Source organism: Mustela nigripes, chromosome 5, assembly GCF_022355385.1.
Source record: "Mustela nigripes isolate SB6536 chromosome 5, MUSNIG.SB6536, whole genome shotgun sequence".
In the NCBI taxonomy this organism is placed as follows: Eukaryota; Metazoa; Chordata; class Mammalia; order Carnivora; family Mustelidae; genus Mustela; species Mustela nigripes.
Window position 1 is genome coordinate 79053475 of NC_081561.1, and position 13039 is coordinate 79066513.

Genomic DNA, 13039 nt, shown 5'->3' on the forward strand with positions numbered 1-13039 from the left:
CCCCTTATGAATAACTGAGTGTTGATGACACCAGTGACTTGATAGTTTAGCAATCACTTTCTTATTCTACTTTATGGTTTCTTTGCCTACTTTGGAAGTAGGCATTGGTAAATTAAATTGGACATCCTCACTGTAAATAAGAAAGCTTGGGAAACACACACAGGCATGAAATATTCATGAGGGTTCAATTCCCTAGAAATTTATAAGCAGTTCCCGCTCCCGTGTATTATAGAACTGAAATCTCAATTATACAAAGCTAGCTAATATAAGACAGGAAAATGATGCCAGGTAATCACAGTTATAGTAATAACACAGAAAACATCACCATAAAATAAAAATTATGAGCCCTTGAAACAAATTTGTTTCCTGAATAGAAAATCAAAGTACAAAATAAAAGAGCACATCAATTGGAAAACTATATTATAATATTATGAATGCCAAAAAAGAAAAAGCTTCTATTAGTTCAAGTATGTTCTCTCTGTGCTGACCGATTTAGGCCTACTTACTTTTTGAAATATCAAGGGTATTCGAGTTCCTGGTACTTTCCTCTGATCTTGTTCTAACAACACTGTCAATGGAATACAAAAAAGGCCGGAATCTGCAACAAAAAATAAAACTTCTTAACTTCCATCCATCTATAAAATATTAATGCAAAAATAATAAGGCATCAGATTTCTGATACTGTCATTCAAACAAATAACTATTTATTGAGCACCTATTAAGTGAATGACACTGTCTAGCTATTAGGTCCACACATCGCCATAGGAAAATCTTGACCCTGTCTTATATAGCAATCTAGCAAGGAAAGACAGTTAAGTAAATGATTGCAACGAATCACCAAAATGATTAGAAAAGTTATACTGTCATGTAAGAGAAATAATGCCATGGGAGTATGTGAAATATACAAATAACTTACTAAAGGTAACAAATTAAAAGTTTTGGCTAAAGCAAATATTACTTACTCATCTCTTTCATATGTAACTGACATTTAACATTCTATATATAATACAGCAAAACAGAAATGTTTGCTCTTCGAGAAATCAGTCAACCTCATGATCTTGTTTTACAAGAGTTTTTCTTTAGAAAGTACAGACACACACACACAAAAAAATTGTGATGAATTTTTGTCTTTCAGTCTCTGAAGTTTATCTCAATATATGAATAAAAAGAAGGTCTGTTCTCACTGTAAAAAACAAAAAAGAAAAAGTACAGACACTTGGTAGTTCTTAAATTGTGATTTGTAGCTTCATATATTTGGGAACAACTCCAGAAGAACTGAAAGGTAATAATGTAAAATTTTTCTAAATTAAATCCTATACACCATAGCTTCTGCTTAGTACCTCCTACCCCACCCCCATCCCTGAAGGAACAATTAGCACAGAAGTGTAACACAGGTCATCAGGGGAGATGTAAATTATTTGTGACTAGGAAACGGGGCTTTATATTGTGGAATGAGGACCTTGAAAACTGACACTCAATAGAGATGCCAATCAAGAGAATACCAGTAACCTAATAATTTGTAGCTTAAGAATTGTCCAAAAAAATGTAATCTTCAAAAATGTCAAGAGTCTAGTTTATGAGATGAATATATTAGAGGAGCTACAAAAATATTTAAGAAATGGAAAGAAAATCTATTCTGTTAATAGTTATACTGTAAATGAGAATGGCTTAATACTTCTCTCTCTACTAGGAAGCAATTCTAAAACACAAAAAGCTTCTCTAAGCCATTTTAAAAGTCCTAAGCACTGAGTCACAGCTATTTAAATTATATTTCTATTTTATATTTGGAAAAGGCTTTGTGACAAGCTTCTGAAAAAAACATCTAAAGTCTTTCATTATCCATAATGGTTTTGCGGAAAATAAGAAGCACCATTTAACTCAGAAATTCACCATCCCATGCCTTAAGCTATAATACTCAAGAGGAGCTGAGCACAGAATGAGGTCTTCTGGGGCCCAGCATGGGAGAGAGGACCTTGAGGGAACGTATACGTCAGTCCTACAGAGATTTTGCCTCTATAACTTAAATCAGGTGAATATGTGTCTTTATTAATGTTACCATAGCAACTCAGTAATCCTCATTCTTGGTGTTTCTTTAGGAGAGAACTTAAAAGTTAAATAAGAAGCCAGAGATTCCTAAAGAGTTACACTTTGTTAAATTAATAGATAATTATCTGGATTTCTAGACCAATAAAATCTTGGATGAAAACTAAGAGGTGTCTGTTTTCTGTAAGATTATAAAAAATAAAGTCTGTCTATGTAATGGGTATAGCAAGTTGGTTACAAAAGAAAAACTGCATATATCCATGAGGAGTACAATTTGGTGGTATTATGTGCCACAATGGCATTATTTTCTTAATAGACTGAAGAAGGTTTTTGCAAAATAGTTATAAGTAGAATGTAAATGAGCAAAGAGACAGGCTACTAACTACTCTATGTACTTCCCATCAAATATATAAGCAAAAGCAATGAACTAGGATCAACTATCTTAAAGTCATTTTTCAAGATCTGATTTTGGAAAAAAAGAAGTTTATGCACCAAAAGTATCTCTTACATGTAGTTTTCAAAGGAGAGTTCATTTGAGTTAAGATTCCTCAATACAAAAAAGAAGAAGAAGAAGAAGAAGAATTTTTAATTCAGAATTTCCTTCCAAGGTAATTAAATACTTTATTATCTCTTTATTTTTTTATAGTCTAAGAGAACAGTCCACGTTTATCAAGTTACAAAATTTTTGAAGGCAATGTTTTAAATTCTGAATTTTAGAAGTATTCAAGTATTGGTTTATTTTGTAGGTATTCCCCCCGCCAAGAATACTGCTCAGAAGCCAAGTTCATCTTTGCTTCTTTTGAAGTAAATCCAATGGTTTTTCATTTCAAAATTACCTTTTGTTTTGATTTTCACAGCTTTTTGTTGCTTCAGTTCAATACCCAATACATCATAGAGGGCAGTCAGCTCAATGAGGGCTAAACGGCAAACTTTCTTCATGTCCTGGGGTGCTAGGTCACCAATCCGGGTGATGCCTGTTTTGTCTTTTGGACATCTGAAATTCTAAAATAAGTACCATTAATAGAGTAAGGATTTATAGGGTCTAACCCCATTTTTAGTGAAAGAAAACAAAACCATTACTATCGAAAGAAGCTGTATTCAGAGTAGTGACTATGAAAGCCCTGGCAAAATCACTTCAGTCCGAATGAGGAGCCATCTTGTCATGTTGATGATCCTTAAGGCTGAGGGGAGTCAGTACATGAAGTCCAACAGACAAAGGGACCAGCTGTGGACCAGGCGTACTAATACCGGCGACTGAGAGCACAACAGAGACAGTAAAACTGAAGGAGAAAAAGAACTCTAGTTACTGACCTTTGACAATAAAGAAAGATTAGGAGTCAAGAGAAACCATGAGGAGGAAGAGGAATAGTAACCATGAGTGAGTACTTAGAATGTGCAAGGTACACTTTACCTATGCTACTGTCAAAAATATGTAAAATATGATATGAAATATTGAATATTTATAACATAATATATATTATAACGTTGTCATAAAACCCCAGAAGGTCTGTATAGCATTGGGGTGGCAGGAAGAATGGAAGGAATAGTAACAGCATGGCCTTTAAAGCCAGAATGCCTACCAGTCATCTTGCTACCAACCAGCTACTAACAATCTGGTAATTGATTAACTACTCTTTCTACAAAATGGCAGAAGGGGAAGGGTGAGGAAGAAGGAGCCGGGCATAACCAGAGGGGAGAAGAATGAAGGCAGAACAGATGGTGGAGAGCAGGGAGAAGGTGGGGAAGAAGGCCACCTAATTCAGAGGACTATTGTGGGGTTTAATGCCTGGCACTACCCTAGTACCTTTATAGGGTTGCTATTATTACTACTTGCACTGCTAAATAAAGAGACTTAGAGATACAACTACCACAAGCAAGTAAAGTGGTATTTTGTTGTTTTCTGCCAATATTTGCCAATATTTCTGCCAATTTATTGTTTTCACCAATATTATCTACTACCTATTCAGCCACTTTTAATATTAAATACATTAAATATAAAGAAACAAACCGTAAGGTAAAAACATGAATTTCTCTAAGACACTAAATACAAATTATAGTCCCACTGTATTTACTGTGATCATTCTCTAATGGCTTGATTAAAAAAGGGTTATAAAGGCTATATCTTTTGGGTTTACCCTTGACTTCCTCATTTAATGGTCAAGGATGTTTAACTGGTTCCCTTTTACTCCCTTTACTTTGCTCATTTTTTCACCATATGATTAACACTTCCTGGTCTAAAATCTAGTACAAAAGACATGTCTTCAAGCAGCCTTTCTCAAAGTCAGATCCAGGGAACCAAGAAGTTACATAATACCCTTTCAAGGAGCCTATGAGGTCAAAACTATTAATAATTAATCCTAAGACATTATTTGCCTTTTTCACTCCCATTCTCTCATGATTGCACACTGGAGTTTTCCTAAGGTATAAGATAGGTGCTTTTCCAACAGATTGAATACAGGTGTAGATGTGAGAATCCAACTGACTTCTACTAAAGTAAGATGCTAGGAATGTTGAAATGTAAAACCATGGCACATTAATAATTTGTTTTAGAAAATAGGACTATTTTTCATTAAAAATGTTATTTATGCTAACTGTAATACTGTACTTCAAGTGGATTAATAATTTTTTAATTTCTCAATTTCAATTTCCAATATGGTAAATACCCATAGGTATAAGTGATATAAACAAAACCTCTACTCCCACTATCTCTGTTGTTTACTTATCACAAGAAATAATTCCTTAGTCTACATATTCATGTTCCATAGTTCAAGAACACAGGCCAGTGACAAACTTCCATGGAACTCAATCCAAAGAAATTCTTCACATTCCAAAATCACAGAAAGCAGTCTTCTTCCTTTCCTCAAAATCATTCATGAAATCCTAATTTCTATACAACTATGAGCATGCTTTCTTTCTTGGTTCAGCTACAAAACACTTCCACAGAGCTGGACGACCAGAGAGACAACAGAGGCCCCAACAGCAGGAAATCAGATTCTTGGCCAGAACGCTGCGTATCCAGGGTTTTGTCGAAGTGCTGGAAGTCGTGGTAGTTACTGCCCTCAATACCAACATCCTTCCTGACTGGTGAAACAAAAGCTTTGTGAAGTCCTCCATGCTTTTTAAGAAGCTAACAGGGTTTTGAGACCAAATTGTTTAAGTATCATTGTTTTAGAGCATTTCCTAAAGCCTACAAATTTTGGTAACTGAGCAGCTAAATCCTTTCCAGCAAACTCCACTCAAAGAGAGAACCTCTTTACATAGTTCTTTACAGAAACTTCTTCTATAGAATCTGCTATAGCTTCAAAAAGAGTTCACTATAGGAGAAAATAGGTCTTTCTTAACTTTTTGCAGTATGTTTTTTTTCCTGATGAGAATATGAAATAAAACAGCAATAAACATCATTAAACATCCAGTCTAAGTGAATTTCCAGTGTGTTAATGGGGCAGCGCATGGGGTTGAGAACTTGGAGCCGGAGCACAGGTGGCCCATCCTGTCTCCATCACTTATGAGCTACGTGGCCTTTGGCAAATTACATCACCCCTGTGCCTCCTCAGCCACGTTACCTGTAAAATGGGAATAACAACAGAATCCATTCAGAAAGGGTTAAGTGTTACTACTACTTTTCTTCACAGAGCTTTTCAATAATTTCAAGACCTCATGCTTTCCTCTTCTCCTAAATATTACTGTAAGGTACGGGAAAAAACAGCACTCTTATTTGATAAATGGTCTTTTGTCATATCCTGCAAAAGTCCCCACAGATGAGAATTATTATAGCACATTCTCAGTGGGGAATTGAGACTTACTAATAGACTAAATATGGCCACACAGCCAGTGACAAAATAAGGATGCAAATTCAGATATTCTAGATGCTAAATTCAGCAATAACCATTCAGCTCTGCTCCATTTTCTCTCTCCACCACAGCACACAGGGAGGAATCTGGATTGCTCAGTAGTGCTAGAGGAACAGGAGCCCCTCGAAGAGAAAAGCCAGGTCTTAATCATTTCCGTAGCCATACTGGACCACAGGCCTGGTGCACTGCAGGTGTTCTGACCCAGGCTACTCAATGAGCAAAGACATACACCCTACAGGGAGGAAAACCCAGAATCAAGCTCAGTGAGGTATGGAGCCACTGGCTGGATGGTTCCCCACTGAGCCTTGCATTCAAAATCACACAAGACTTTTCACATTTTCTTCAGGTCTGGCCCCCGAGTTCTGCCCACTGCATTGTTTTCTAAATGGCTGAACCAATCTTATTTACCAACCTTTTTTTTTTTTTTTAAGTTCTAAATGTTTTATTAAAATCAGTCACTATTGATCTCATAAACCAAACATATGTAATATAATTCTTTAAAGCATTAGCCAAGGTAAATGTTTAGAGAAACCTAAAATAATATTAGTTCAAACATTTGATTTCCCTAGCAATCTCTGTCATGAGCTTTATTTATTTATTTATTTAACATTGTGCTTTAATGAAAGGAGTTAGTTCTTTATCCCAATGTTTAATTCATAGCAGCAGCTTTTAAATATTTATGAAGTTTCCTGTCATTTTTGTTTAGTTAATAGACTGGATGGTTCAGTTCATTGGCTAAGAGAAGGCAATGCAATTTCAGCAAAAGAAAGCCTCTTTGCCTTTTGAAAAATGTGCTTCAAGAACGAAGTGAAATAAAATTTTTCAGAAATTATAAGGTCATCAGTTCCCATGTGTTACCATAAATTAACCAGGTTGCTCTCCCAGACCGCACCCCTCTTTTGCGGCTCTCACAATACAAAGGGCCCCTTAGGTACTTCATCAGTAATGAGGGACCCTGATGGACTTGACTTTAATATGTTAAGTCACTTCTAGCCTCAACTTGGAAAGCAAGAGAATCTATTCCCACCTGATCAATTTCCACAGATGACTTTTTTTTTTTTTTGATCTGCTAGAAAATGCATTTCTTACCTAAGATTTTTCTACGTGTAAAAGGTGATTTTTTGACAGTATTTCATTCATTGTTATTTCCAGAGAATGAATACTTTTCTAGACAAATGAGCTTTTGAATTTACCTTTTTATATTTATTGCATTTTTTTTTTTTTTTAATGGAGAGCAAAGAGCCATAGTTTAGCCTTTTCTTGACAACTAAGGACCACAGCCTAAACATCTATTTTGGTACTGTGTACAAATGTGTGTTTGCTATCGATTTTCAGTGTCTTCATTCAATCCCAAAACACCACCTTTTCAACACTGTCCTTCAGCTTCCTCCAGAGGTGTTCTGTTCCCTAGCAAACTGCCAACATGGGTCCGCATGCCTAGTTTTTGGCCTTTCATAGCCATGAAACGGTGTTACCAGAAAACCAAAGTCATTATAGAACAAGAATTTACTTGAATTAAACATAATTCAGTAAGAATCCAAAAGATACTAAATGAAGACTTAAGACTTAAGAATTAAATATAGGATATAGACTTAACCAGTTGTAATTTTAAAACTATGATCTTAAAAATTTCTGCATTAAACCCTTAATGTTCAGTCTCCAAAGCAGGATGAAAGAGTATTATTAAATTTCTCTTGTATACGATGGACCCAACAATTCAAAATCTTATTTATATAATATCTCAAGCTATCCTGAGCAAGTTGTCAGCAGCACCAATAGAGTCACTAAACTCACACCTAAATTAAATGCATTTATACCTTCAGGGCACATTAAGTGGAGTCAACATGGTCTTCCAGAAAAAACTCCAGATCCAAAAGCTGAGTCACCTGAGTCATCTAAGCCAAGCCTTAGCATCCCATATAGAGTCTAACCTGTTTCCCTGTATGAGAAATAGGAATTGAAATATCTACCTCATAGAGATCATTTGATAAATAAATACAGAGCATATTTTCTGAGATACAGCAGGTACCTAAAACACAGTAAGTAGTGGCTACATTTTCAAACTGAAGCCCCTTAAAGGTTATGAAACCTGAGCTCCACATTTAAGAGAAATTTGAATCTGCTGTGAGAGATCGTAAAGAATTAACAAAGACTACCCGATGCTGTAAGAAAAAAGGAAATGAATGAAAAAAATGAAGTCAACAGAGAACAATGTATTTCATAAAGCTTATTGCTTATTTACAGAAGCAGGGGAGCATAGAGTAGAAATGGAATTTAAGGTTTATCTGCTTAGACACCTGCCTCAGAGCGATGAATATAAATATTCATTCCATCAACCATGCTGAGGACTTGTGAAAAGCTTACACACCCATGCCTTCCAGAAGACATATGGATAAATGGTTGTATAGATGAACAGATGCATATATGCAGAAATAAATACAAGAATACATTGACAATAATTATCGAAAGCATGGCATCCTAACAGCTTAAAGTATTGTAAGATATATTGTATTTGATGTAAATTCACAGCCAGAGAAAAACTAATAATAAACGTAGATGCTGAACTCGACCCCAAAAGATGGGGTAATATTCATTGGTAAATAGAGAACAACAGAGAGGTAAAAAAAATGGTAAGGTCATTTCAAGCTTGGGGTACAACATGAATGAAGTCTAGAAGAGAGGTCAGCATAAATGTTAAGAGAATGAAATAAGAGAGTAAGTCTTAAGTCTCTGAAACAGATAGGAACTTACACTTCATTCCACTTTTGAATCAACTTAAAAGTCAACAAAGTCTTCATTTTTTTTTTTTTTTTTAAATTAGACTCTCCTATCTTTCCCTTACAACCCCTTCCATCTGTTGAGATACAGACTGTCACTATTCTGAGAGTCTGGGACTGTAGGTCATCTCTTCAAGTCAAATGGTATGTATTCCTCTACTTTTCCCATTAGGTATATAAATAGATTCCTAATAATATATGGTAAAACTTGGAAACAACATAGATGTCTACCATTAGGGAAATGGTTTAATAAATTTTGATGCAGCTTCACAATGGAATATGATGTATCTATAAAAAAGAATGAGAAACATTTCTATATATTACTATGGAGTGATCTCCAGAATATACTAAGTCAAAATAAAAAACTTCTAGGTTGAGAAAAGTGTGACTGTGGGCTACCATTTACCTAAGAATAAAAGCATAAACCATAAGATTCAAACAAAAAGGAGTTTACCTAGAAGGTAAACTTACCTGTGAGGTGAGAAAGAGAACAGAGAGTAAGGGCTCAAAGACAGAAGCCAGACTTAATACATCTTGGTTTTAAATCCCACTTCTGAACCACAAAAATATTTTACATGTTTACAAACAAAGTTGAATTTCAAAAAAAGCAATGCCTAAAAATTGAAAATAAAATGAAACCATTAAGGCAACCCAGTATTCAGTTGGTAGCTTAACCATATGGAGAAGTATTATCCTATGCAAGCTCAAGCACAGTAATTTTATTCTTACAGGCCTTTTGGGATATATCTCAAGGACACAAACAACTGACGAAAAGAAAAACATGTTTAAGCTGTTTTTCTAGTAAGGATACTGTTGATAGAAGGGGTAGTATTGTTATTCGGAGAATACTGGGCATTAACTGAGGATGTAACACACAAGTAATTATATGTGTTCTAATTATATCGCCTGGGGTATCTGGAGAATGACTATTCTCAGCATGGAAGAAAGAACATACAGATGTACTTCTTGCCTCGGGAAAGACTTTCAGCAATGACCAACCCATGGAAAAGGAATAGTCCTAGATTCCTGATCATAGTTACAAAAGTATGCTTTTATTTAATGGAACCACGGTCTCTTGGAGAGACAGATGATTCTAGATCTAGAGCAGAAATTGTAGCAGCTACACATGGGAAATTGTGTCTAGGCTACATCTATGAGCTAAATTCTATTTATGCAAGAAAATTAAAATACAACAACACTAACTGCTCACTAGTGAAAGACGCTAAGGAATCAAAACAATTAACACTGAAAAATAAACACAGTTTTGAGAAACTTTTTCTTAAAATAAGTATTCAAGTTAATAAATGAATAAAATAAGAAATGAAAACATCATCTTGCCAATATTAATAAATGAATGGATCAAGCATTAATTAGCAGTGGCTGCCAATTTCACGAAAAGACAAAGATGATCAGATATTTTGTGTCTCTTGATACATGATCACATATGAAGAGATCCTGATTAAAAAGAAAGAAAGAAAACACACTGAACCTGATAAATCTATAGTCAAACAATGTAAAAGAAACAGAAGACCATGAGGAATTATAGGGGAAGATTCTCTACAACTCAATCATCAGGTCTCTTCAACAAATAAATTTTGAGGGACAAAGAGGGAGAATAACAGATGGAGAAAGAGAGGGAAGGAGGGAGAGACTGAAAGTCTCAAAAGACATATCGACCAACTGCAATGCATAAACCTCATTTGGATCCGGATTCAAACAGATCTGAAAAAAAAAATGAAATTTAAATTGAAATTTGAATTTGAAATTTAAACACTGACTGGATACTGAAAGTTAAGAATTGTTAGCATTTTTTAGGTACAGTAAGGGGAATCTGGGCACATTTTTTAAAACCCCTCTTTCAGAACTACATACTGAAGTATTTATAGATGACATATATAATTCAGAGATGTGTTTCAAAATAACACAGAATGGAGCACTGTTTGGGGGTACAGAGAGGTGAGGACTAGCCATGGATTAATAAATGTTGGGGCAAGTGGGAAAGTACTGGAAAGTTCATTACACAATTTTGTTTTGTTTTTGCAGTGTGAATTTCTACAAAATAAATAAATACATGGAATTTTTTAGAAGACTTTATTTATTTGACAGAGATACAAGGAGAGAAGGAACACAAGCAGGGAGAGTGGACTCCTGCTGAGCAGGGAGCCTGATGCGGGGCTCCATCCCAGAACCCTGGGATCATGACCTGAGCCGAAGGCAGAAGCCCAACGACTGAGCCACCCCAGGCGCCCCTAAATACATGTATTTTTTTAAAATGTAAGACATGTTTTGTAGTAACAAGAACACTCAGTACACGGAGCTTGGTTTCCAAATACTATCTGCTACTAAAAGAAACCAGGGCTCCTTGAAGAAATGGATTCCCTCAAGTCAGGGAGAAGAAAAGTACAAAGCGAGCCTGGGAACATCTTCTACAAGAAAGCAAAGAAGTAAAAGAACGAAGCCATGTTAAAATGATACAGGAACCAACCTGAAGGGCTCCCACATACAGATGTACTTAGACAAATTTTAAAGAGAAACAATAATGATTTATAAAACACTGAATAAAGGTAGCCCTCCGTCCAGTGATATTCAAAAACAAAAAGAGAAAAGGAAGGGCAATCAACAATTACAGAAGATTGCCAACCACCCAAAATAGAAGGAATAAGAAAATTAGGAATAAAAGAACAAGAAAATAGGAAAAAATAGGAATAAGAAATAGGATAGGAAAGAGAATAGGAAAAAAAGGAATAAGAAAATTCTCAAACACGAGTTTAATTACTACTTCAGGCAAGAATCACAAATGTATGGTGATACTAGTGGGCAATGGGTTGTTACTGACGATTAGAATATCCGCCCAGTCCTAAGGATCACAAATCAGTATTAACTGCACAGAAGGAAAGTTATCTTTCTAACAGGGATATCTGGTGAACATCTCCCTAACTCAGAGGTCAAATTTCCATCACCAATAAAGGGGCCGTGTGACTCCATGACCCTCTTCTGATGATGCAATCAGACATCAACCTTACCTTGCAGCAGTTTGGCCAAAACTGTGTAGCTTGAATCCAGTCATGAGGAACAAAGTCAGAAATTTGATTTCCACTCTTCAAAATATTAAAGAAAAAGCAGGGGATGTGATCTAAATTCAAGGAAACCAGAAAGATACGAACTCAAATGCAACATTGGACCCCTATTTGAATTCCAGATGGGGCTGAAGAAGATGGAAGCTATACACAACAATATTGTGGCAAATGGGAACATTTTAATAGACCATATGTAAAATATAATTATTGTTTTGGTGTTCAATTTCTTAAGTATTATAGCAATGTTCGTATGTCTTTGCTAAGCTTAAAACAAAACAAAAAAAAAAATAGAAAAAGTTGGGAAAGCATGCCTGGCTAGCCCAGTGGGTAGACCATGGGACTCTAGTAGGTCATGAGTTTAAACCCCATATTGGGCACAAGGCTTACTTTAAAAAAAAAACATAGTGAGTGGTGCCTGCGTGACTCAGTTGAGTGTCCAACTTCTGGTTTCAGCTCAGGTCATGATTTCAGGACTGGGAAATGAAGCCCCACCCGTGGCTCTAAGCTCAGCAGGGAATCTGCTTTAGTTTCTCTCTCCTCCCTCTCCCTCTGCCTTCCCTCCACATTCTAATAAATCAATCAGTCTTTTTAAAAAAAGTGAGTATGTAGCTGACAACACAACATATAAACAGATAGATGCAGGAGGAGAAAAGCAAAGGTTGTAAAATATTCATTGTTAAATGGGTCTACGTGACCCCTGCAGGGGTGTTTGCTGTACTCTTCTTCCAGCTTCTCTGTGGATCTGAAATTTCCAAAATAAAAAGCTGATGAGTGAAATCTGAATAGTGTACTACGTACAGATAACGGAGCATCACAGTCTTTGCTCTTCTGGGCCTTCTCCTTGGAGCTCTCTTTCTGATTGACGGCTTGCTCTGCAAACGATACATCCAGGTTGATATCGGTTTCAGAGGCAGGTGCCTCTTCAGCAACCAGGGGTATCAGCTCTTTTTTACCCACAACTAGGCTAGATGCCTGGTCTGGGACAACAAAAAACAAAAACAAAAAGGTTCAATTAATATATTTTATTTCTTTTTTTTATTTCTTTACTTCTTTAAATCAACTACATAAAAACCTTTGGGGAAGATATTATTTACTATGGTCAATAATTAGTGGTTATTTTAAAGGCAAACATTTACCCCAAGAATCCTACCAATGGTGGATGGAGGATATAGGAGGTATAGAAGCCATAGTTCAATTATGGAATCTGTCTGTGAGGTCACAGTGCTTCAATTGGGTGAAAGTCCAACATGGATAGATGATCTCAAACTCTGAATGAGAAGCCTCACAAAAA

General features: G+C 35.8%; 1 protein-coding gene across 7 annotated transcripts in view; it reads right to left on the reverse strand.

Annotated features, from left to right (window-relative positions):
- Positions 1–13039, reverse strand: part of ARHGAP18 (Rho GTPase activating protein 18) — a 196981-nt gene that overhangs the window by 36149 nt on the left and 147793 nt on the right. For all 7 annotated transcript variants that reach the window (XM_059400700.1, XM_059400705.1, XM_059400702.1 and 4 more), the window contains exons 5-7: positions 12547–12725; positions 2880–3045; positions 507–598 (exon numbers count right to left, since the gene is read on the reverse strand). In XM_059400700.1, the coding sequence (XP_059256683.1) occupies positions 507–598; positions 2880–3045; positions 12547–12725 (437 nt within the window). The remainder of the gene's footprint in view (positions 1–506; positions 599–2879; positions 3046–12546; positions 12726–13039) is intronic.